The sequence below is a fragment of the Hyperoodon ampullatus genome, assembly GCF_949752795.1.
Source record: "Hyperoodon ampullatus genome assembly, chromosome: 1".
Classification (NCBI taxonomy): domain Eukaryota; kingdom Metazoa; phylum Chordata; class Mammalia; order Artiodactyla; family Ziphiidae; genus Hyperoodon; species Hyperoodon ampullatus.
In genome coordinates, this window is record NC_136914.1 from 80,035,016 (window position 1) to 80,061,486 (window position 26,471).

The following is a 26,471-nucleotide window of genomic DNA, read 5'->3' on the forward strand; positions in this document are numbered from 1 at the left end:
AATTATAGTTAGTATAAGAAGATTAAAGTTATAAAAAATTGAAATAGTGCCTTATAACTCAAATATGACATGGGATGATAACCTGGAGGCAAAAATCCCCATGATTAATCACATCACTGATCCTAACCACAAACAAAAGTAACTGACAAGCCCCGATAGTTTTCATGATCTGCGTACTGGTCACAGATAACATTCTTTTAATTGCAATGTTATACTAAAATAGGTTATTTTTAGGTGGTCTGTGACCTTAAAATAGTTTCTGAAAAATACACTGCTAAAATTTGTCTTCTGGTATAATCTCTTAATATTTAATTTCATAGAAAAATGTTTTAAGTAATATTTTATAGCTAAATAACTGCTATTTAAATTAAAAATAACACTTTTCCAATTAAAAGACGTGAAAGAAGATGTATTTTAATGCAATAGGAAGATCAAGGAAAAAATATAAAAGTAGTATTCAGCAAAATTCATATGACATCAATTCATTCTTCATGAAGTATTTAGAGTCCAGTATGCACTTGGTTCTAATAATATATAATAAACCTCAAAAGAGATGATTTCTGGACTTGCAGTGCAGTGTAAGAGACAGAGTAAACATGGACTAACAAACAATGCTTATATATCCTTATAGGAGAAATACGGTAAGCAATTTAGAAAACATTGGGTGGGCTTAGTGATTCAGCTGATTTAGAACAGAAAAGTGGAGAAAGGCATTTATAATACTATTGATTTAGAAATAGGTAAAGTATTTTAAGAACATTAAATTATAATCAAATTGTGAGATAAAGATATTATATATTGCTTAAGCCAAACCAATTCCATTCACACCTTCTGATTATACTTTTTTAAGATTTTTGTTCAATTTAATAAAGCTTTCTAATTTTACCAATAAGAAATAATCGTATGCCCAGTGTTAAAGTAAACCACTCATAGGTCAAACAGAAAACAGGCTTAGGAAAAAAAAAATATTGTTGACACCTTTGGTTTCATTTTTATTAAAATTTATTTAAAAAAATCGTATGTAATTATCTTAGCTAAATCTTGTTGTACACATTATTAAGGGACTCGGGAGGAGGCTTTGAGAGGAATATATGTTAAGGAGAAGGAAAGACCAAAAAGAACCTTGAAACACTAAGTTCCATGATAAATACTAAGAACTGGGAAGAATTTCTAAAAGCTCACACAATGTTAAAATAAGTAGAAAAAAATACCCATCGCTTAAGGGCCAAGATGAAGCTATGTACTTTGGGGACATTGTGCATGACTCAGTGTGTAACACAACGAAGGATATGAATTAAATGGCTTCCAATAATTCACTTTTCCAAGCTTTTCCAGTACTGCCAGGTCCCTCAATTGTGGAGTACTTTACACTTATATTTTCACTCCCTCTACCTCATCCTGGGGAGAAAGTTTAAGATCTAGAGACACTGTTATCTTTAGAGAATCATAAACCCCTTTCCCCCTCCAAGTGTTTGCTCGGACAAGGAAGGAAGTATCAGTTGAGTTCAGTGAAGGTTCTTTAGAGTTAACACTGGGTAAGATAACAGATTGGTATTCTTAGTTAGATTGTGCTGTAATTTTGTTATTAATTAGAAAAGCCCTTAAAAAGTACATGTATGAAACCACACAGAATGGTCAGATTTATTTATTTAAACAGAACAGACATCATGTTACTGAGACTATGAAACTGATCTCCCCACCCAAAGAAAAAAAAGTTTTCCAAATCATTTGAAAAACCTCAAGTTCTTAGACAAAAACAGTAATTCCTAACTAGTGGCCCCTAATCCTAATAAAATACCTGATCTGTGGAGGAGCTTGGAGGGTCTTGGGAAGGAGAGACAGAGACAGACAGAGATAGTGAGAGACACAAAGAGAGAAGCAGGGGGGGACATAAACTAGGAATGATATTTCTAGAATACATATTCCCCCTTTATCCTTCATGTCCAGTCATCTAGCAGTTCAGTCATTGTTCTCTCAAAGCTTCTCTCTGGGGTTCAATTCCACTTCTTTTCCAATATCATCTCCCTAACCCCTGCCTTTTCTACCTAATACCTAGACGCCAGGATTCTATAATTCCATGTCCTGCTTTTCTAATGGCTCCATATAATTCCAGATTTGTGCTATGTAAATACTGTTTTATCATGTTAATCCCCTTTCCAAAACTCTATTTTTGTTTTTTTTTTTTTACTATTTGAAGTCTTACTTATGTAACATTAAAAGCCTAAATTTCCCTGACTTTTCAAGGACTAAATAATTAACTAGACTTCTCCTACTCATCTTCATAAGCTATTAAGTTAAAATATAATATTTATTTATAAGTCAGTTTATCATAATACACTGTTTGGAAAACCAATCTGTGTCTCTGTGGCATGACTGAAGTTGATCATCTGAGTGAACCTAAGGGAAATTCCATTCTCCTTGGTTCTATACAAATTCTACCCCCACTTCTGGACCCAACTCATCCTTGAAGATTTTCTCTAACTACTCCAGTCCATACTTGTTATTCATGTCTTTAAAACTCTAAGATAAAATTTAGGCATTGAATACATGAAAAGTCATGTTTGTCTCATAAGTTTGCTCTTAAAAATAATAGTTTCAGTCTATGGCCATACCACCCTGAATGCACCCAATCTCATCTGATCTTGAAAAAATAATAATTTCATGTTTGCTTTTTAAAAAATTGTGGGCTTTAAATTTTCCTCCCCAACCATGTGAGAACTAACATAGCACAGTTACTAAGAGTTTGCTCTGGAGCTAGACTACCTGGGCTTGAATGACAACCACATCCTCCACTGGATCCCAGGTAGTAATCTCTAAATCTCAGTTTCCTCAGCTGCAAAATGGGGATTCATACATTGATCACCCAGTAGATCTGGTATGTAAAGTATTTAGAAGAGTGCTTAGCACATAGCAAGCAGAATGTAATTGCTTATTTATCTAATGGAGGGCAGACATCATTTTTTTCTGTACTGCAGAGTCTGTAGTAAACAGTATAGAAAAAAATTACCCTTCCAAAGGCCTGGTGATTTATAGACTGAATTTACAAGAGTTTTAAACACTAAAATCTGCTCTTCCACTTACCAGCAGGTCACATTGAGGGAGTTATGTAACGTCTCCATATCCAAGTCTCTCCATTTATAAAAGGCTTAGAGAGTACTAGTAAAAAACCCCTTAAGACTGCTAGGAAGATTAAATGACATGGTGTATGCAAAGCCATTAGCTCAGTAACTGGCGCCCAGTAAATGCATAGTAACTATGAACAATTTATCTCTTATATATGATCTGAGCAATGAAAAGGGAATATAAAAGAAATGGGTCTATTTTCCATGGTCTCTATGTGTCTCCCTTCCTCTTTTGCTGGCAAAGACTATTTTCTCAGTCCTGTACATTATCTGAAAAACCAAGTTCCACCCCTGCGCATGTACTCTAAGTGCTGAAGGAGTCAAGCAGTTTTCATGAGGCATCCTCTTGAAAATGTGCCACAACCAAGTGATATTTGGCAATATTTGCAGCCTGAAATCTATAAATTTCTTCCAAATTAAAAATTATCCATATTTTCCTTTGTTTGATATTGATTATATATAACACATATATTCTTTATAATTTGGAAGAAGCAGAATTTGATATAGTTCACACACTGCATGACATTCGCTCAAAATGTATTTAATAAAATTTAGTTCTACAACTGAGTAGAAACCAAACTTGCTTGAAAGTAATCTAGGAAAAGTCAAATACCCGCCCCCCCCGCCCTGATTCCCAGTATATTTTCCTTTGTTACTTGTATTGAAGAAGCAATGCTTAATAGAACTAGCAGCCTAATAACATCCTTTTGTAATTAGATTATCCTTAAACAGTAAAATTGTAAATATACTTACTACTGGAGGATTGACTAGAAAAGTGCCAGAGATTCCACCCCACTTTACTGACAATGCAGCAAATTGTAGAAAGTAGAACACGACTTTTCTATTCTATCATCAATTTCCGAGAAAATACTTCCACTTGAAGTGGACTGGATCTTACCTTCAACTTTTACACATCTTTGGATTTAAAAAGATATGATGGGGAGTGGAATATAAATTATTTCAGCTAGACTATGATTTATGAACTCATACTATTTTTGCTGGAATTTTTCCTTTATTTTCTTAAGTTAGTTGATAGTGGATGGCTGAGCTTTCCACGTCTGAATTTGCTGGAAGCAGTTGCATTTTGAACTATTCTATTCTAATGTAAATTTAATTCCAAAGCATCTGTCATATGTGGCAATCTAAATTTAGAAACCCACACGCATCTTCATGTGAGTTACATCTTCTATCTTAAAAGTAGTTCTTCCCCATTGAGATCATTAAAACTTGATTCTGTTGTATCACATTCTATTGGGGTAATATTAAAGAACTTTAGTGCTTAAAATAAGACATGCAACATAAAATTATTTATTCTGGAACCTTATAGAAACTATAAATTTATGGCTCACTTGTGAAAGAGATGTTGAAACTTAATATGAGATAATGATAATATAAGATGGTCTAATATGATTAGCTCTGAGAAAGTCTAAATAGCAATTTAAATGAAGTTTCATTCTCCCTATCTCAATGTCTCAGCCATAATCCATGGGGTAGAAAAGAAATTCAGACTATTATTTTTCTTTTCAAGTTAGTTAACTCCTCATTACAATAATGACAATAGCCCAAAATGCTTCTCAGAAATACAATGCTGCTTTTGAAAAACACAGAATTGATTTTTAAGTAGAGGCAACAGAAAATTCACTTACTCTTACATACTTGTATAAAAGTAAAGTATGCTTCCTTATTACCTTAAATGAATGAGCAGAAATTAAGTGTTGGTTGACTCTAAAGTCTATTCCTTCTTGTGATATCTATATTTTAAACTATTGAGATAAAATGAACAAATTGAGAAAATTAAAACCCCTAAACAACCCCAAACCCCTAAACTTATTATTTGATAAAATTTTTCATTAAGCAAGAAGGTGGTATCAAACACAAGTATATGCCTATAACTTGTTGCATAAAATCAGAAATACCATCATGCAATTAATGAAATGAAAGTCGTGTGTGTGTGTGTGTGTGTGTGTGTGTGTGTGTGTAGATAAAGGAGAGACAGAAAGAGATAGGGATAGGTAGACAGACACTAAGGTTTGTGGCAATTAGGTGTCAGGTATGATGAGACAGGTGGCAAGGATGTGTCAGTGCTACTTTATGTTTTAAGAAAATATTAACACAATAGCTATTCATTACTGAGAGAAAAGTATGGTTGTAACCAACCAGCCTTGTTTCAAACTGTGCTAATTTCCACTTGGCCCCCAGGTTAGAAGAAAATCTTAAGAAAGGAAAAGAAATCCTTAACATTGTTCCCTCTCTGCTGTGAAGAGCCATGTGTTTCTGAGGTGATTCCAGTTTTTCTGCTAACAAATTGACAGAGAAATCACATTTGATTTACTTTCATATTTTCCTTTTAGATCCCAATTTTAAGTAGTAGTGCATGTAATGAATGGAGCAATAATTCTGGAGTAGGTGGTCACTGTGATTGATTTAGGAGACATTTGCCAAGACAGAGACAAAGTAGGCTGAATACCTAACCAACCTAAAATCTATCACACAGGGTACCCCATAAGAAGTACTTAGAATCCCCAGGTTACTGTAAGACATGACTATAAGAAAAAATCATGACTTTAAAAGTTGATTTTAAAAACAAACAATAGGCCAAACCTTTAAAATGACAATCCTAAATGCACACAGATGCAGAACCAACCATAATGAAAAAGATTGTACTTTGACAATCTGAATATAAATCAAGCTCTGATTAAAAACATTTATAAAAATTTTATTGGCTAGAAAACTAAAAAAGAAAGTTAAATATTTACTTCATAGGTACTCCTGTTTCTGACCAAAAGTACATAACTACTAATATGAAATGGTCTAATTAATGTATTTCCTGAGGGTTACTCTAAAACCTGACTTTGTTTTTCATGCAGAGGGACATAATTTCCTGGTAGAAAGAACTACTGATATCATAATAACAAGCTGCATATTGGTTTGGCCAGCTGAGGAGGGTAGAGTGCAGGGGCAGTGATAAGTTTCATAGCTCCCACCCTGTCAGAGGAATGAAGGAGATATGAGAGTAGCATAAGAGTTTACTGACATTTTACTCTAGAGAATATTTCATCCAAATCTCAGAAACTGTCATGTAAGCCTGCTTTCCACTGCTTGGGTTCCCCAGTTTTTATGCAAGGTGCTTTGTCTAGACTTTACAGAAGCCTGATGCTTTCACAACAGGACACACTCATAACCCCCAAAAGAGGACACGTACAGTAGGTGAGGCATCATATTAATGCCCAATTAAATGCCCAAACTTCCTACCTAGTTTGTGGGTAAAGCAATTTATAGTTTGTCACTCGACCATTTCTTGTTGCCCTTAAACAACAAAGATTTTACTCAGATGTGATTGCTCTAAACCCACTCAATCTAACATTGCTAATACAGCACTTAATGGTATCCTTGCTTTGGGTTATCCCTCAGGCCCACCTGCACAAAACCTTCCTTTATATTATAGCCTTTTAAGATCTTATTCTTGTCTGGTTTTATTCACATAGCCAGTCCACTAGCATTCAAACAAGAGCTAAGTTTTTGCAACATGGAGAATTAAGAGACATTTTTGAGGGATATTAGAAAAAAGAAAATTCTCACCAAAAAAAAAATTAAAATTTACCTGAAAAGATGACTTATTTTCTAAAAGAAAAGAAGCCATGAGAACCTACAATGTATTTCATAATGCAGGCAGGAGTTTGTTCATAAACTCAATACGTTTCCTTTATCTCAATGTTAAAATGAAAGACAGAATTTAAGAGCTAGGCCAGACTTCAAAGGTTATGTAAATCAGAGATTCTCAACATGACACCATTGACATGTTGAGCCAGATTATGCTTTGTTGTAAAGAGCCTTCCTGTGTATTGTAGGATGTTTAGCAGCATCTCTGGTCTCTAACCACTAAATACCAGAAGCACCACCCTACCCAGTGTGACCGTCAGAAAAATCTCCAGACATTTCCAAATGCTCCCTGGGGGACAAAAATCTCCCCCACCTGACAATCACTGCTCTATGACAGGGATGCTTGTAGCAGTCATAAGATGAGAGAGAATTTCTATTGCAATCGTTGAGCAGTATACAGAGGATGTGGCCAAAATCATATGTAGGAGTAAGAAAGAAGTTAAACAAGATAAAGGTGTCTAAAAGGCTAAATTTCTACAGCAAAAAGAACACATGTTCTGTTTATTTAGACGCTAGTAAGACCAGAATGACATAGAAGCTGTTAAACTGCTTGCATTTTGTAAAAATACTTTTGTGTAATTGTAAGATATGAAGGGCAGAGTTATGGACTGAATGTTTATGTTTCCCCAATTCATCTGTTGAAACCTACCTACATAGTATCAGGTTTTAGGAGGTGGGGCCTTTATGAGGTAATTAGGATCAGATGAGGTCACGAGGGTGGAATCCTCAGGAATGGGATTAGTGCCCTTGTAAGAGTCACAGAGAGTGCACTTCCCCTTTCTGCTCTCCGCCCTGGGAGGATACAAGAAGTCCCCAGTCTGCAACCTGGAAGAGGCCTCTCACCAGAACTTGGCCAGGCTGGCACCCTGATGTCAGACTTCTAGTCTCCACACTGTGAGAAATAAACTTCTGTTGTTTATGAGCCATCTAGTCTATTGTAGTCTGTTATAGTAGCCAGATTATCATGAAATCAGAAACATATCAGATTAGCCTGGTACAATTAAGAACTTGCTGACTTATGGCTACTAGCTAGAGAGTCTGCAATCATACCAAGTAGCTTTACTGCATTTAAGAACTGTACCAACCTCCCCATCTTTTTTCTTTTTTTTTTTAATAATTAGAAGTAAAACCAATCTGTTCTCAAATCTAGTACTTAATAAATGTGTGATCTGGAGGCAAGTTACTTAATTTCTCTGAGCTTCCCTTTTCTCAATCATAAAATTCAAATGATAATATAACTCATGGAGAAATTTTTAAAAAAGTATAAATGAGTTTTGGTATGCAGAGAGCTCATTTTATAATACCCAATTAATAAATAGTAATGGTTATTATCAATATGAATTATAAGTTGTAGTAAATTTCATCTTATAAAACTTGAATCCTCTGCTTTTGGGGTTGGTTTATAGACAGTGTGGCAGGAAATCTTTCTCTAATCTGTCAGATGATGTCAACATAACAGAAGAATCTAAGTTTCAAAATGAAAGTTTTCTGATACCTCAAACAAGTTCAGAGACTGTCTTATATGGATACCCCGTGCTAGCTAACATCTTATTTAACCTTACATGTATACATGTCTTCTCCCAGTTGGATGGCAAATATCCTTATTGGAAGTATTTATTTGTTTTCCAATATTACTGCAAAATAGGTGAGAATTATAACAAGCACACAATCTCAGAGCTTGCGGTTCTTGAATGCTCAGAGAACTTTCAAATGTAAATATAATTCAAGAAGATTCACCATCTATCTAAAAATAAGGAAAACACTTAAGCATGGCAAATAAATAAAATAAACCCAAAACTTTAAAAAGATTAATCATTCCTGCTAAATCTTTAATTTGATATGGTCAAATTAACCAACTATTACCACAGTCTGACCCACCAGGAAAATATGACCCTGGCACTTGGTCTATATATTCTTCTTTCTAACAATAATGGCAGTAGATTTTTCATTTAGCTACTCATTTTTACATTTTCAGAAAACACTTGTGCCATAATAATTATCCTTTAACCACTTGAATTTTCAATCGTAGTTGCAATGTGAAATAACAGCACCTACCATTATAGTGTTTAACTGTGTCAATGGTTAAGAATTTCTTCACCACGAGATAAGCAGATCCAGGTTCAGCTAATGAACTCCACCGAAGCACCTGTTCCAACACATTTTCTGTGTAGTGAAGAGGGCGCTCTGCAAACAAAAACAAATCAAATTACAAAAAAAAATCTTTTTTTAATTATAAAATTTAAAAAGTCCTTTTAGAAAGCTCTGTACAAGACAATAAGCATGACTGTATCTTATGGTACACAAGAATAGTGCTAGGACTACATACAGGAAACCCTAAGACCTAGAACACCATTAAGCACGTAATAAAATTTACTGTATAAATAACTCTGTGCAGGGACATTTGTTTGTTATGCAACTATTTTAAAAAAATTCAGAGGTACTATCCTATAAATATAATTTCACAAATATAGCTACGTTTTTGTACAACAAATTAGTGAATTACTCTACTTTTAAATTTAAACAACATTCTGGTTTGCTTATGGAAAGCTGTGTATTTGCATATGCAAATAATAATTATAAAAGGACGAGTAAAATTAGTCTTGTCCAGTACTAAGTAATAACATACATAAACCCTTTGTTTCTCTCAACAAGACTAGCATAATTTGTGATCAATATTAGTGAACTTATAGCTGATACAGTCAACTTACATGAAATTATAAAAGATAAATTCAACAGAGAATATAAGATAATCATTCTCAAACAGTACTGAGTAATCTGTTTAATTATTAGTGGAAATATCAATCAGAAACATTATGTAGCAATATTACACATTAACTGTTCATATAATAGGCCAACAAGCAAGAAGTTGACGACATCTTAAAGATTTCTCCTTGGTAGAAGGACGTGATCTCACTCCCTCTTGCGAGAACACCAGAATCACAACTAACTGCTGAACAATCATTGACAGGAAGACACGGGAACTCACCAAAAAAGATACTCCACATCCAAAGACAAAGGAGAAGCCACAATGAGATGGAAAGAGTGGCACAATCACAATAAAATCAAATCCCATAACTGCTGGGTGGGTGATTCACAAACTGGAGAACACTTATACCACAGAAGTCCACCCACTGGAATGAAGGTTCTGAGCCCCATGTCAGGCTTCCCAACCTGGGGGTCCAGCAGCAGGAGGAGGAATTCCTAGAGAATCAGACTTAAAGGCTAGAGGGATTTGATTGCAGGAATTCGACAGGACTGGGGGAAACAGAGACTGCACACTTGGAGGGCATACACAAAGTAGTGTGTGCACTGGGACCCACATGAAGGAGCAGTGGCCCCAGGGGAGACAGAACCAGACCTACCAGCTAGTGTTGGAGGGTCTCCTGCAGAGGCGGGGGGTGGCTCTGTTTCACCATGAGGACAAGGACACTGGCAGCAGAAGTTCTGGGAAGTACTCATTGGTGTGAGCCCTCCCAGAGTCCACCATTAGCCCCACCAAAGAGCCCAGGTAGGCTTCAGTGTTGGGTAATCTCAGGCCAAACAATGAACAGGGAGGGGACCCAGCCCCACCCATGAGCAGGCAAGAGGATTAAAGTTTTACTGAGCTCTTCCCACCAGAGCAACAGCCATCTCTACCCACCACCAGTCCCTCCCATCAGGATACTTGCACAAACCTCTTAGATAGCTTCATCCACCAGAGGGCAGACAGCAGAAGCAAGAAAAACTACAATCCTGCAGCCTGTGGAACAAAAACCACATTCATAGAAAGACAGACAAGATGAAAAGGCAGAAGGCTATGTACCAGATGAAGGAACAAGATAAAACCCCAGAAAAAAAATCTAAATGAAGTGGAGATAGGCAACTTTCCAGAAAAAGAATTCAGAATAATGATAGTGAAGATGATCCAGGACCTCGGAAACAGAATGGAGGCAAAGATCGAGATGATGCAAGAAATGTTTATCAAACACCTAGAAGAAATAAAGAACAAATAAACAGAGATGAACAATACAATAACTGAAATGAAAACTACACTAGAAGGATTCAATAGCAGAATAACTGAGGAAGAAGAATGGATAAGTGATGTGGAAGACAGAATGGTGGAATTCACTGCTGCAGAACAGAATAAAGAGAAAAGAATGAAAAGAAATGAAGACAGCCTAAGAGACCTCTGGGATAATATTAAATGCAAAAACATTCACATAAGAGGGGTCCCAGAAGGAGAAGAGAGAGAGAAAGGACCTGAGAAATATTTGAAGAGATTATAGTCGAAAACTTCCCTAACATGGGAAAGGAAATAGCCACCCAAGTCCAGGAGGCTCTGAGAGTCCCAGGCAGGATAAACCCAAGGAGAAACAAGCTGAGATACATAGTAATCCAATTGGCAAAAATTAAAGACAAAGAAAACTTATTGAAAGCAGCAAGAGAAAAAATGACAAATAATATACAAGGGAACTCCCATAAGGTTAACAGCTGATTTCTCAGCAGAAACTCTACAAGCCAGAAGGGAGTGGCATGATATACTTAAAGTAATGAAAGGAAAAACCTACAACCAAGATTACTCTACCCAGCAAGGATCTCATTCAGATTCGATGGAGAAATCAAAAGCTATACAGAGAAGCAAAAGCTAAGAGAATTCAGCACCACCAAAGCAGCTCTACAACAAATGGTAAAGGAACGTCTCTAAGTGGGGAAAACAACAGAAGAAAGGGACCTACAAAAAGAAACTCAAAACAATTAAGAAAATGGTAATAGGAACATACATATCGATAATTAACTTAAACGTGAATGGATTAAATGCTCCAACCAAAAGACACAGGCTTGCTGAATGGATACAAAAACAAGACCCATCTATATGCTGTCTACAAGAGACCCACTTCAGACCTAGGGACACATACAGACTGAAAGTAAGGGAATGGAAAAAGATATTCCATGCAAATGGAAATAAAAAGAAAGCTGGAGTGTGAATTCCCATATCAGACAAAATAGAATTTAAAGAATGTTACAAGAGACAAGGAAGGACACTACATAATTATCATGGGATCAATCCAAAAAGAAGATGTAAAAATTATAAATATATATGCATCCAACATAGGAGCACCTCAATACATAAGGCAACTGCTAACAGCTGTAAAAGAGGAAATCAATAGTAACACAATAATAGTGGGAGACTTTAACACCTCACTTACACCAATGGACAGATCATCCACACAGAAAATTAATAAGGAAACACAAGCTTTAAGTGACACAATAGACCACATAGATTTAATAGATATTTATAGGACACTGCAGCTAAAAACAGCAGAGTACACTTTCTTCTCAAGTGCACAGGAAACATTCTCCAGGATAGATCACATCTTGGGTCACAAATGAGGCCTCAGTAAATTTAGGAAAACTGAAATCATATCAAGCATCTTTTCTGACCACAACACTATGAGATTAGAAATGAATTACAAGGAAAAAAACATAAAAAACACAAACACATGGAGGGTAAACAATACATTACTAAATAACCAAGAGATCACTGAAGAAATCAAAGAGGAAAACAAAAAATACCTAGAGACAAATGACAATGAAAACACAATGATACAAAACGTATGGGATGCAGCAAAAGCAGTACTAACAGGGAAGTTTAGAGCTATACAAGCCAACATCAAGAAACAAGAAAAATGTCAAATAAACAACCTAACCTTACACCTAAAGGAACTAGAGAAAGAAGAACAAACAAAACCCACAGTTAATAGAAGGAAAGAAATCATAAAGACCAGAGCAGAAATAAATGAAAAAGAAACAAAGAAAAGAATAGCAAACATCAATAAAATTAAAAGCTGGTTGTTTGAGAAGATAAACAAAATTGATAAACCATTAGCCAGACTCTTCAAGAAAAAGAGGGAGAGGACTCAATAAAATTAGAAACGAAAAAGAAATTACAACAGACACTACAGAAATACAAAGCCTCCTAAGAGACTACTACAAGCAACTCTATGCCAATAAAATGGACAACCTGGAAGAAATGGACAAATTCTTAGAAAGGTATAACCTTCCAAGACTGAACGAGGAAGAAACAGAAAATATGAGCAGACCTATCACAACTAATGAAATTGAAACTCTGATTAAAAAGCTTCCAACAAACAAAAGTCCAGGACGCGATGGCTTCACAGGTGATTTCTTTCAAACATTTAGAGAAGAGCTAACACCAATCCTTCTCAAACTCTTCCATAAAATTGTGGAGGAAGGAACACTCCCAAACTCATTCTATGAGGCCACCATCACCCTGATACCAAAACCAGAAAAAGATAGTACAAAAAAAGAAAATTACAGACCAATATCACTGATTAATATAGATGCAAAAATCCTCAACAAAATACTAGCAAACAGAATCCAACAACACGTTAAAAGGATCATACACCATGACCAAGTGGGATTTATCCCAGGGATGCAAGGATTCTTCAATATACACAAATCAATCAATGTGATAAACCATATTAACCAACTGAAGAAGAAAAACCATATGGTCATCTCAATAGATGCAGAAAAAGCTTTTGACAAGATTCAACAGCCATTTGTGATAAAAACTCTCCAGAAAGGGGGCATAGAGGGAAGCTCCCTCAACATAATAAAGGCCATATATGGCAAACCCACAGCAAACGACATTCTCAATGATGAAAAACTGAAAGCATTTCCTCTAAGATTAGGAACAAGACAAGGATGTCCACTCTCACCACTATTATTCAAAATAGTTTTGGAAGTCCTAGCCATGGCAATCAGAGAAGAAAAAGAAATAAAAGGAATACAAATTGGAAAAGAAGAAGTAAAACTGTCACTGTTTGCTGATGGCATGATACTATACATAGAGAATCCTAAGATGCTACCAGAAAACTACTAGAGCTAATCAATGAACTTGGTAAAGTTGCAGGATATAAAATTAATGCACAGAAATCTCTTGCATTCCTATACACTAATGATGAAAAATCTGAAAGAGAAATTAAGGAAACACTCCTGTTTACCACTGCAACCAAAAGAATAAAATACCTAGCAATAGACCTACCTAGGGAGACACAAGACCTGTATGCAGAAAACTATAAGACACTGATGAAAGAAATTAAAGATGACACCAACAGATGGAGAGATATACCATTTTCTTGTATTGGAAGAATCAATATTGTGAAAATGACTATACTACCCAAAGCAATCTACAGATTCAATGCAATCCCTACCAAATTACCAATGGCCTCTTTTTTTACAGAACTAGAACAAAGAATCTTAACATTTGTATGGAGACACAAGAGACCCTGAATAGCCAAAGTAGTTCTGAGAGAAAAAAGCAGAGCTGGAGGAATTGGACTCCCTGACTTCAGACTATATTACAAAGCTACAGTAGTCAAGAAAGTATGGTACTGGCACAAAAACAGAAATATAGATCAATGGAACAGGATAGAAAGCCCAGAGATAAACCCATGCACATATGGTCACCTTATCTTTGATAAAGGAGGCAAGAATATTCAGTGGAGAAAAGACAGCCTCTTTAATAAGTGGTGCTAAAACTGGACAGCTACATGTAAAAGAATGAAATTAGAACACTCCCTAACACCATACACAAAAATAAAATCCAAATGGTTTAGAGATCTAAATGTATGACCAGACACTATAAAACTCATAGAGGAAAACATAGGAAGAACACTCTTTGACATAAATCACAACAAGGTCTTTTTTGATCCACCTCCTAGAGTAATGGAAATAAAACCAAAAATAAACAAATGGGACCTAATGAAACTTAAAAGCTTTTGCACAGCAAAGGAAACCATAAACAAGAGGAAAAAACAACCCTCAGAATAGGAGAAAATATTTGCAAATGAATCAATGGACAAAGGATTAATCTCCAAAATATATAAACAGCTCATGTAGCTCAATATTAAAAAAACAAACAACCCAATCCCAAAATGGGCAGAAGACCTAAATAGACATTTCTCCAAAGAAGACATACAGGTCGCCAAGAAGCACATGAAAAGCTGCTCAACATCACTAATCATTAGAGAAATGCAAATCAAAACTACAATGAGGTATCACCTCACACCAGTCAGAATGGCCATCATCAGAAAATGTACAAACAACAAATGCTGGAGAGGGTGTGGAGAAAAGGGAACCCTCTTGCACTGTTGGTGGGAATGTACATTGATACAGCCACTATGGAGAACAGTATGGAGTTTCCTTAAAAAACTAAAAATTGAATTACCATATGATCCAGCAGTCCCACTACTCAGCATATACACAGAGAAAACCATAATTCAAAAAGACACAGGCACCCCAATGTTCACTGCAGCACTATTTACAATAGCCAGGTCATGGAAGCAACCTAAATGCCCATCGACAGATGAATGGGTAAAGAAGATGTGGTACATATATACAATGGAATATTACTCAGCCATAAAAAGGAAAGAAATTGGGTCATTTTTTGAGACATGGATGGATCTAGAGGCTATCATACAGAGTGAAGTAAGTCAGAAAGAGAAAAACAAATATCATATATTAACGCATATATGTGTAACCTAGAAAAGTGGTACAGATGAACTGGTTTGCAGGGCAGAAATTGAGACACAGATGTAGAGAACAAACGTATGGACACCAAGGGGGGAAAACAGTGGTGGGGTGGTGATGGTGGTGTGATGAATTGGGAGATTGGGATTGACATGTATACACTGATGTGTATAAAATGGAGGACTAATAAGAAGATGCTGTATAAAAAAATAAAATTAAAAAATTAAAAGAAAAAGATTTCTCCTTGATAAATGCTCATTCATATACATGTTTTATGTAAGCATATTTTTAAATATGTCACAAGTTCTTAGCACAGAGTTAACAAAAAAATCACAGGCTTTTAAAATCACAATCAAAGTTACATAAGAAAGTGTTTTGCTGATCAAAATATGCCAATCAGTTAATAAAATGTTATGACAGAAGCATATGCTGAGAATAAAAGAAATTCAAGCATTTTCACAGTACACTGAAAATAGCATAATTGAAATAGCAAGAACATAAGCTCTAAAATGAAGATGTTGATGTAACTTTCCTTGTACCACAGGCTTTATAAGTCAGTTCAGCTCTTTCATACCCTCCTACATGTAAAACAAATAGTACTTGCCTTTTCATTTTTGGTTAAAGTAGTAATTAATGCTAATGACATACAACAAAGCATATGTCAATAGCATCACACTTGTATATGACCCATGCTACTTTAATTGGTAATAAAATTACAAGTAAAAAAGACCAAATATATCACATTCTCCTTAATACTGGTCTCCCAGAGAAGTTCAACTACTTGCCTAAAGCCAAATAGCTGGTGAGGAACAAAGATTTGACTCTCAAATGTATCTGACTTTACAGCCCCAAATCATAACTACTACACTTGGTTTTATTTTGGACAAATAAGTAAACCTCCTCATGATGATTTTCACACACATAATTTTTGGGAAAAAGTATCAACTCACCAAGATATTTCTGAGGACTAAATAAGGTAATATAAGCAAAGTGAAAAACAATTCAGTTCACACTTTCTCCTTTACTTTCCTATCCTCAGTGAGAAGATGGTAAGGAAATAAGATAGTTTCAACATCCTGTATGTAAAGAAACTGATGATATTGCAGTTGGCTTGGCAGTGGGAATGATACTCTTAACTGCAAAACTATCTGGATTGAAATAAAAGCGTACTCTCCTTTATTACAAGATTAAATTTGTAAGGAGACTTCCAAATATCAGAAATTTTATATTAAAGAGTGTCTCCATTACAAGTAGTTACAATAGTGATAGTTCTGAAGTGCTCTTAGTTATACTGAAATATATCACAGCAGATATAGAGATAAATATAGATGTGTAAAAAATTAGCCAAATATGTTTTTCACATCAGTTTCATAGTATGAAATACTTCAGGAGAATGAAAATCCTGAAGATCCAAGTTCCTGCTTAAAAACAGAGATGAGAGCTTCCCTGGTGGTGCAGTGGTTGAGAATCTGCCTGCCAATACAGAGGACATGGATTCGAGCCCTGGTCTGGGAAGATCCGACATGCCGCGGAGCAACTGGGCCTGTGAGCCACAATTACTGAGCCTGCGTGTCTGGAGCCTGTGCTCCTCAACAAGAGAGGCTGCAATAGTGAGAGGCCCGCGCACCGTGATGAAGAATGGCCCCCGCTTGCCACAACTAGAGAAAGCCCTCGCACAGAAACGAAGACCCAACACAATCATAAAAAAAAAAAAAAAAAAAAAAAAAGCTGTAAAAAACAGAGCTGAAAAATGGGTTGAAAAGATAAATATTTTAAATTGTTAGACTGTCAAATGATACAATTATAAAAGAAAGAGGTAAGAGGCAGGAAAAATGGACTGAGTCATCAAACGTTGTTGGAATATAAATTCCTACAAATAAACAAGTTTTTATTAATAGTTACATTTACAACCATCATGATAGATTTTAGGCTATGTAAGTCTTCTGGCATTAGGGCATTATTAGAAATAACTCATTTGCACACTATCTATAGCATTAAAATTGCTGAAAATTCAGTGTAGTTATTTAACAAGAGGTCTGGAGGTGGTTCTTTTGCTAGGTAAATCGTGTTCTCAGTAGTTTAAAATCTTGTCCACAGAATTAAACCTGGCCTACCTTGTTAGATAGAGAACTATTCATTTCCACCTGAAATAACAGGTGTTGTCCTTAAACTTCTGGCAGTAATGACACAGGATTTCCAGAGACAATTATGACTTCCTTAATAATTATTTTTAGTGCCAAGCCTAGAGCCATGCAAGTCTTTCTCTGTCCTATCCACATACTCAGAGGGTGACAGCACTTGTGTCAATCAAGAGAAGAACTAGAAAGACTCCGATTAAAAATGAACTGATCTTCCATTTCATAGTAGCTATGAGGAGAAGGAAGAAAACAATTTGTTATGATATTGCTGTGTAGAAAGTAACTGCTTCACAAACTTGAACCTCTCAGTGAGGAAGCCCACTTAAATGAGGCCCCGTGGGCAGTTAATTTTTTTCAGCATATGAAGAACCTAAGGGGTATGGGACTACATTGGCAGGGTACAGGTTCATTTTTAAGGTGAAGCATTAAAATAACAGTGTAGTTTATAAGTATGGTGAAAGTGATACCCTCTCCTAAGGTGGGTTTCAGCTTGTCCTGATGATTGCCTGGCATCTTTCAAAGAATGAAACAGAGAAAGACTTGTTCTCCATCTAGTACAAATTTCAAATGTCCCACAGACATTCATTTAAAAGAAAAACCTACTTATAAACTAACAGCTTAGAATCTAACTCAGTTTTACATATAAATTCTCAAAATATTTTATATGGTTTTAATGTGGTATTTTTTTCCCCATGACCCTAACTACTATATGAGCAAAAAAAAAAAAAAAAAAAAGATTGTGCTTTGTCTGTCAGAACTTTTCTAAGAGTTGTTGTTTACCATTTGCTATGGTCTGAATGTTTGCCCCATTCACCCTCCCCTTCCCCAATTCATATGTTGAAACTAATCCCCAATGTGATTAAATCATGAAGGCAGAGCCCTCCTGAATGGGTTTAGTGCTCTTATAAAAGAGATCCCACAAGCTCCCTTCTATCATGTGAGGACTCAGTGAAAACATGGACATCTGTGATCCAGGAAGCAGGCCCCCACCAAACACCAAGTCTGCTGGTGCCTTGATCTTGGACTTCCCAGCCTCCAGATCTGTGAGAAGTAAATTTCTGTTATAGCAGGCTGAACAGACTAAGATGCCATTTCACCAATGATGGCAATTCTGCTAATGATACATGAGTCACAAACTGACATGCTTGTATCAGTCTGCATCTGTAGCTGTCACATCCATGATAATTCCATTTATAAATTTAAGAATATATTTTCATTAGCTTTGACTACATAGGAATGTCTGAGCATTTATGTATTATAACACATATTTTCCTTTTACTTATTTCTATAATTAGGTTATAACATTTTTAAATGGGTATAATAGAGTATCTCAGGAGAGTAAAGGGACCAAACAAAATATCTATTATACAAAGGGGGCACTGGAAAAGACAGGGTAGAGGACTATTGCTTTAAAATTTACAGGTACCTAAAATAAAATCCAGCACTTCTGGTTCACTTACTTATTTATCCATTTATTTATTTACCCACTTATTTATTTATCCATTTATTTATCTATTTATTTATTTACCCATTTATTTATTTTTGGTTGCTTCAGTTACTTGGAGGATTTATATTTACGTTAGGAAAAGCACCAATTTTCTGCTGACATTCTTCCTATCAACTACAATCTTGTGACTACCAATGCCTTCACTTTTATCTTCTTTTTACATTTCACTTTATCTTCCCTGCATGTTACTAGAAATAAAGCTCTTAACATTTCAGAAGGTCAGGTGCAGCTCACAGGTCCCATCTGCTCCAGTAAGCCAACATAATCACAGGCCCCTTTGTTGCTTTCTTAGCTTTGTTCCTCTAAAAGCAGTGAAAATAATCTTAGTTTTCCCTTCTGGCAATTTCGACTTGAATGGTTGACCAGACATTAAAACCATGCCAAATTTGAATTCCTAACTCCATCAGATGTATTCTTTCTTGATGTACATGGGGTGTTCCTTTGATTACATATTTGGACATTCACAAGTCAAAACAGCTTGAAGTCTCCTAGTCTTTTTATATCTCCATCAAGATAACTTTTTTTAATTAGCGAGAAGGAACGACCACCACCACCACCAACAACAAAAAAAACCCGATTCCAATCTTACCATTTGTGATGTACTAACGGGCACATGCAAGTTGATAATTAGTCATTTTCAGGGTAAGCCTCCCTTCATTTTCCCAGGTGAAATTTAAAAAGACTGTTTCCAGATATATTGCAATCTCTCTTCTAGCTCTACATAATTCTTCCTATCCTCATCCATTCTGCTTCCTCCTCTCAGTCCGAAAGACCAATGCCCAAAGGCACAGAACTCCAGAGCTGTGACACAGGGATATGCTTTGACTCAACCCCTGAGAGAACAAGGGCGGTAGTGAGAGGATGCTTACCCCCAAATCCACGATTCATTTTTTTGCTGTGGCTCTCCTAAAAAACAAACAATCAAACAAACAAACAGCAACAGAAGCATGCAGGAAACCATCAGCTGTCTACGAGCTAACCAGGGCTTTGATATCTCCTAGTGGTTCCTAATCTATAAGCAGAAATCACTTTTTTTGAGCCTTCCATATTTGGATACATCTATCCAAGCAGCAACAATCCCAGTCACTCAGGTTCAGAATGCACCCCTATCCTGTTCCACCTAAGTTAACAAGATATTGAAAATATGTTCCACATCATACACTATGCTAGAGGTACCAAGAGATATAAAGATCTAAAAGATATGGTAAATCCTAAAGAACATAAGGCAGAGCCAGGTTACTATTCTACAAGTCAGATTAGTATGCAGTATTATATATCTTTAAGCAAATAATCACAAAAGATCAGTAAGAACTATATTCATCTAATTACCATCTTGGAGGAAGGGGCATTTGAGCTGGATCTTGAAGGATGGATAATATGGATAATGAAGAAATAATGAAAGGGTATGTATTTATATATTGAAGTATAGTTGATTATATATATTATATATATTATTAGTTTATTATAGTTTATTATAATATATAATATATATTATATTAGTTTCAGGTGTACAACATAGTGATTCAATATTTTTATAGGTTATACTCCATTTAAAGTTATTACAAAATAATGGCTACATTTCCTTGTACTGTATAATATATCCTTGTTGCTTATTTATTTTATACACAGTAGTTTGTATCTCTTAGTCCCCTACCCCTATCTTGCCTCTGCCACTTCCCTCTCCCTCTGGTAACCACTAATTTGTTCTCTATGCCTGTGAGTCTGTTTCTTTTTGTTATATATATTCATTTGCTTTACTTCTTAAATTCCACATAAAAGTGACTATATATGTGGATATAACAGAGTACTTGTATTTTTCTGACTTATTTTATGAGCATAACACTCGCTAGGTCCATCCCATTGCTGCAATTGGCAGAATTTCATTCTTTTTTATGGTTGACTAGTATTTCACTGTACATACACTGTATACACATATCACATCTTCTTTATCCATTCATCTGTTGATGGACACTTAGGTTGCTTCCATATCTTGGCAATTGTAAATAATGCTGCTATGAACTTTGGGGTGCATGTATCTTTTCAAATTACAGTTTTCCTCTTTTCTGGCTATATACCCAGGAGTGGAATTGCTGGATCATATAGTAGCTCTATTTTTAGTTTTTTGAGGAACCTCCATACTGTTTTCCATAGTGGCTGCACCAATTTACATTCCCACCAACAGTGTACTAGGTTTCCCTTTTTCCACATCCTTGCAAACATTTGTTATTTATAGACATTTTGATGATAGCCATTTTGAGAGGTGTGAGGTGATATCTCATTGTGGTTTTGGTTTGCATTTCCCTGATGATTAGTGATGTTGAGCATATTCTATTATACCTGTTGGCCACCTACATGTCTTCTTTGGGAAAAAAAAGTCTATTCAGATCTTCTGCCCATTTATTAATTGGGTCATTTGGGGGTTTTTTGCTACTGACTCGTATGGGTTCTTTATATATTTTGGATATTAATCTCTTAACAGATATATTATTTGCAAATACTTTCTCATATTCTATAGGTTGTCTTTTTGTTTTGTTGATGGTTTCCTTTGCTGTGTACAGCTTTTAAGTTTAATTAGATCCCATTTGTTTATTTTTGTTTTTGTTTCTTTTGCCTTGGGAGACGGATTCAAAAAATATTGCTACAATTTATGTCAGAAGAGTCTTCTGTCTATGTTCTCTTTTAGGAGTTTTATGGTTTCAGGTTTTATATTTAAGTCATCAGTCCATTTTAAGCTTATTTTTGTATACGGTGTGAGAAAATGTTCTAATTTCATTCTTTCACATGTAGCTGTCCAGTTTTCCCAGTACAACTTATTGATAAGACTGTCTTTTCTCCAGTAATGAAAGAGTTTTAAAATGGTTTTAAAACAATATGAGAGAGTGGTATGGATTAATATATACTACCAAATGTAAAATAGTTAGCTAGTGGGAAGCAGCCGCATAGCACAGGGAGATTAGCTCAGTGCTTTGTGACCACCTAGAGGGGCGGGATAGGGAGGGTGGGAGGGAGGGAGACACAAGAGGGAGGAGATATGGGGATATATGTATACGTATAGCTGATTCACCTTGTTATAAAGCAGAAACTAAGACACCATTGTAAAGCAATTATACTCCAATAAAGATGTTTAAAACAATAACAACAACAAAAATGATGAAAATTAAAAGAAAAAAAATAAAACAATATGATCCTATTTGTGATTTAGAAAGATAATTCTGGCAGTAATGCTGACAATGATCTTTTACTCACAAGTATGATGAAGCTGGTAACCTAGCCCCTCCCCTTAAAATTAAACAAAAATCAAGACTTTAGCACCATTGAACCATATAGTAATACAAAAGTGTGCTTCACTTATGCAAAAGATTTTAATTGTATGGCAGCTAGTACTAGGCACTCTGCCAGGGACAGAGACTGTACTACTAAAGATAGAAAAAAAGAGAGTCCCTCCTTCCTTCTAAAGAGTTCTCATCAAGAAAGACAAAAATAAATCCACATGATAGGCATTATAAAAAAAGATAAAGACAAAGTGCAATGGAACCCTTAGTCTGGGTTTTAAAGGAGGTAAACAGGTGGGCCAGAGGGGGAAGTATAAAGGCACACTTGGGAAACACCTGCTTGCATGTTAGTCAAGCGCAAAGGGTAGAAGTGATTGTCTATAAAGAAATGTAAAATGAGAAAAGATGGTAAAAGATCAGAGCAGCAGAAACCCACTGCTTAGGGAATAGACAGAGGAAAAAGAACTGACAAATGAGATAAAACGATTTGAGCACCAGGAAGAGAATCCAGGCAGCAATGAAAATAGAGTGAACACTTTCCAAGAAAAAGGGAATGGTCATTAGCAATAAATGCCACAGTAAGGACAAGCAAAGTAAAGCCGGAAGCAAATCCACTGTACTTGGCAGTTGGGGGTCACAGGAGTCGTTTGACAAAGCACCTTCTGTGAGTGGGGCAGACTGAGCCCGACTATGGGCGAGACAGTGTGAACTGACACCGAAGGACCAGTGTCACTGAATCCTGGCAATGAATATTGGAAAGTAGTGTTTTAATACAAATTATATTTTTAAAGAATTGTGCACAATAAAAAGAAAAAAAGGAATAAAAACATCAAGATGGAATAATGAAAGACAAAGTATTTGATAATCCCATTTCATTCTAACCCTGATTACAAGACTCCTAATAATACATGATGAGGTATTTTAAGATTCATTTTTAATTTTTGTCTTGAGCTTGTGGGTGGCAAGATTTTACTTTTGGCAGTTTGACATCTATACTTGAAAGGGTCCCAAGACCTTAGCAGGTATCAGCTAGACAGATGGTCAAGGTACAAAGATGTTCTGCATCTCATTTTTTTCCCTAGAGGTCTTTAAAACCAAATGGTGTCATTATAATGTTAGGCTTATTACTCTTGGGGTGGTCAAGGTGTTTAAAAAGCTCTCTTTATCCTTTTGCATCTGAGATAAAAGATGACAAAATACCTGATTCACTCCACTAAAGATGAAAAAGAAAAAAACTAAAAATATGCTTCTGCTAGGCTTAAAACAATATTATTTTTAAAAATAATAAATAACCTTTTAAATCAGTACTCTTGTTCTTGTTAAATAAGTAGCATACAGGAATAAGGTAGAATAAGGTGGATGGTGGTGGTGACATTTAGAATATTGTTACAAATCAAATTGCTTGTTCTTATAAATAAGGCCTTATTTCCTGAGGCAGCAACATACATGCCTAATGCTTTATACTCTATGTTTATGGTCAATAAAATAATTACTTTGATGAGTAAAATCATAGGAGGGCACCCTCAAGTGGCACTAACATATATCAACACATGCGATGAGGTAGAAGGGAAGTCATACGAGATGTTAAGCTTTAGAAAAACATAAAATGTTAGTAATGACTTGTCACAAAAATAGTATTTATTCATACTTTAAGCAATTTAAGAATCCCTAGCATGAGAACCACTTACCAAGTTCTTCATTGTCTATGACTTCAAATGTGGCCCAGATATCATCTTTTGTAGGAATTATATTTTTTATTGCTAATATGTCATTAGTTAATTCTTCTGCTTCCATCACGGGAGATATCTAAAAGAGAAGCAAAATTTCTTCAGAATATATGTCAGACACAGAAGTGGCCTTTGTTAGGGCAGTAATACTCCCCCATCTACCACCTAATGATACTCCAAATTTCCTCTTAGTATGTTTAACTAGCTTCTCTAAGCACATGGGGAAAGCCTATTCAGATCTTCTCCATATAATGTAATACATTTTAATGCATGTGTAAAAAAAAAATCACCATATAGGCATAATCAGAGAGAATGTTTTTTTCTCACTTAGTGAACAATTAGATCACTCAAAAAGGGAAGAATATACCTACTCATACTAAGACCTTCCACAGACATTGGATCTAATGTCTAGGGGTAAAACATTTCACTCAGTTCTATAATTAGGAGTTCCAAGGAGCTAGGTTTATTCAGCTTGGGCCCTAAATTATACACAGTTGACTGTTGTCTGCCATGCCAAAAAGCCCCAGGGTTTTAGTGGTCTGTGGTGTGCCCCACCATGCCAAGTGACAGATGGTGGGACACTGAAGTATGCTTGAGCCAGGCTTTCAGGGCACAGGGCAGAGTCTGCAGTGTCAGCCTGGGGGCCAGCTCTACAAGAGTCCCAATTCCTGAGGCCATTGTATAAACATGCTACCTTCTTCAGGGACTTTGGGGATTTTTGATTTGTTTCTTCCTGGTTTTGGTTTTGCCAGTCTTACAGGTATGCTGGCCAAAAGCAAGTTGGCTTTCTCCAATTAGAATTTAGTTATAATGTTAAACAAATAGAAGATGATTTAAGCATTAGAATACTGCAGCTGCAACTTAATTATACACGTTTTCAGTAAAACTATGTACCTATTCAAAAATTTCTTAGAAAATGTGCTCACTTCCCTTTCTCCTGTCCATTACTAATCATAAGCATACCGCACATATATAAATAACATAAAACATTTTTTCTTACAGGTAATTCATATAGTCTATCTTTTGGAGTTCATGGAATTTAGTGCTTTCTTTGGAATATATTAATGTTACAGTGAAGTCCATTATTTGCTATTTAGAAAAGCTTAATGTAATACAACCTTAAAAGAAAAAAAACATTAGCATGGGAAAAGTAGAGCACTTTAAGCAGCTGAAACATCAGTAGATGAGTCACTTCAGTGACACCACTCATCAGAATGGCTTTACACTTTTTTAAGAAGTGTAGCCCTTTCTTAAAATAAATAATAAAACTGAGAAACCAAACTAGTGAAATAGTCAGCAGGGAGTTCCTCAGGTTGACTTAGGAATGTAAGACTGGGACTCATTTCCTTGTCCCAGGTGACACCCAAGGCCCCTCTTAAGAACACCTAGAACTCCACGAAGCACATTTTGGAGATCATTACTCTAAGCGATATACACATCAGTATAATGATCATCGGGTTTGGAATATGATGATTAAGGTTTGCATCCGGGCCTGAATGCTATTAATTCCCAGTTTCTACTCATATAAATGTGAGCTATCACCTGCTTCAACTACCTCCTTGGGTTGAGGTAATGATCAGCTGAAATAAGTGTAAGAGTTGTGCAAAGTTTTAAGCATTAAACGAACGTTAATGATTATTTCTGTATAGTTTTTGTTATATTTTTCAAGAGAATTTAGAGTTGTTGTAGGTGAAACTGGACAGTCCTTTATGTGAATATAATTAAAATAAGAACTTTGCTCAACTGTAGTAACTCCTGTTATGGCTTTATTAGATAAGATTAAAATGAGCTACTAGAGAGTTTATGTGCAAGTGGAGTTAAGTCATGTGCTTTGACTATCTCTTCCAGCATTAGTGATAGACTTGTGCTGATTAATCTCTACTACTTCCTCATGTCCCCTGTGATGAACATCACATGTTCAGCATAACAAATAGATGGGGACAAGGAGGGGCAAGGCAGCTCATAGTAGTTCAACTGTACAACTAGGCGAGTAATCAGTGCCAAAGAGTCATAATATGTAATCATTAAAAAATATAAAATAATAATTACAATATCTTTGACCTAAGTGAAGTCCAGAAATATCTAATGTTAAGACCCTGTTTAATCTTGGACTTTAAAAATGATAAGAAGCTAAAGCTGAATTTCTACTCTTGGATGGCATCACGTCTATTTTGCCTACAGAGAAAGTAGTCTCACTCTCTCTAAGGCAGACTAAGTACAGAATATGGTAACACAAGAAGGATCTTTTTAATTCAGAACAAATGGCTAACTAGTGGTCTCAAGGAAGAAGAGAGTTATTGAATATTCAAGTACATTGAAAGACTGGAAGCTAAAGTCTAGGATACAAGGGTGGGGGATTAATAATAATAGTACTACTAGTAGTAGTTATTTATTAAACACTTATGTACCAAGCAATTTGCTAAGTGTTTCATAGGCAGGATCTTATTGAGTCCTCACATCAGTGCTATGATGTAAATACTGTAATTTTCGCTCATTTTACAGATCAGAAGATT

At 35.6% G+C, this 26,471-nt stretch overlaps 1 protein-coding gene across 1 annotated transcript in view; it reads right to left on the reverse strand.

The window, feature by feature from the left end:
- ARAP2 (ArfGAP with RhoGAP domain, ankyrin repeat and PH domain 2) overlaps positions 1-26,471 on the reverse strand; it is a gene marked incomplete at both ends in the record, with an annotated part of 192,262 nt that overhangs the window by 44,221 nt on the left and 121,570 nt on the right. The window contains 2 exons of the mRNA XM_079704429.1: positions 8,838-8,966; positions 23,920-24,037. Coding sequence (XP_079560555.1) covers positions 8,838-8,966; positions 23,920-24,037 — 247 coding nt within the window. The remainder of the gene's footprint in view (positions 1-8,837; positions 8,967-23,919; positions 24,038-26,471) is intronic.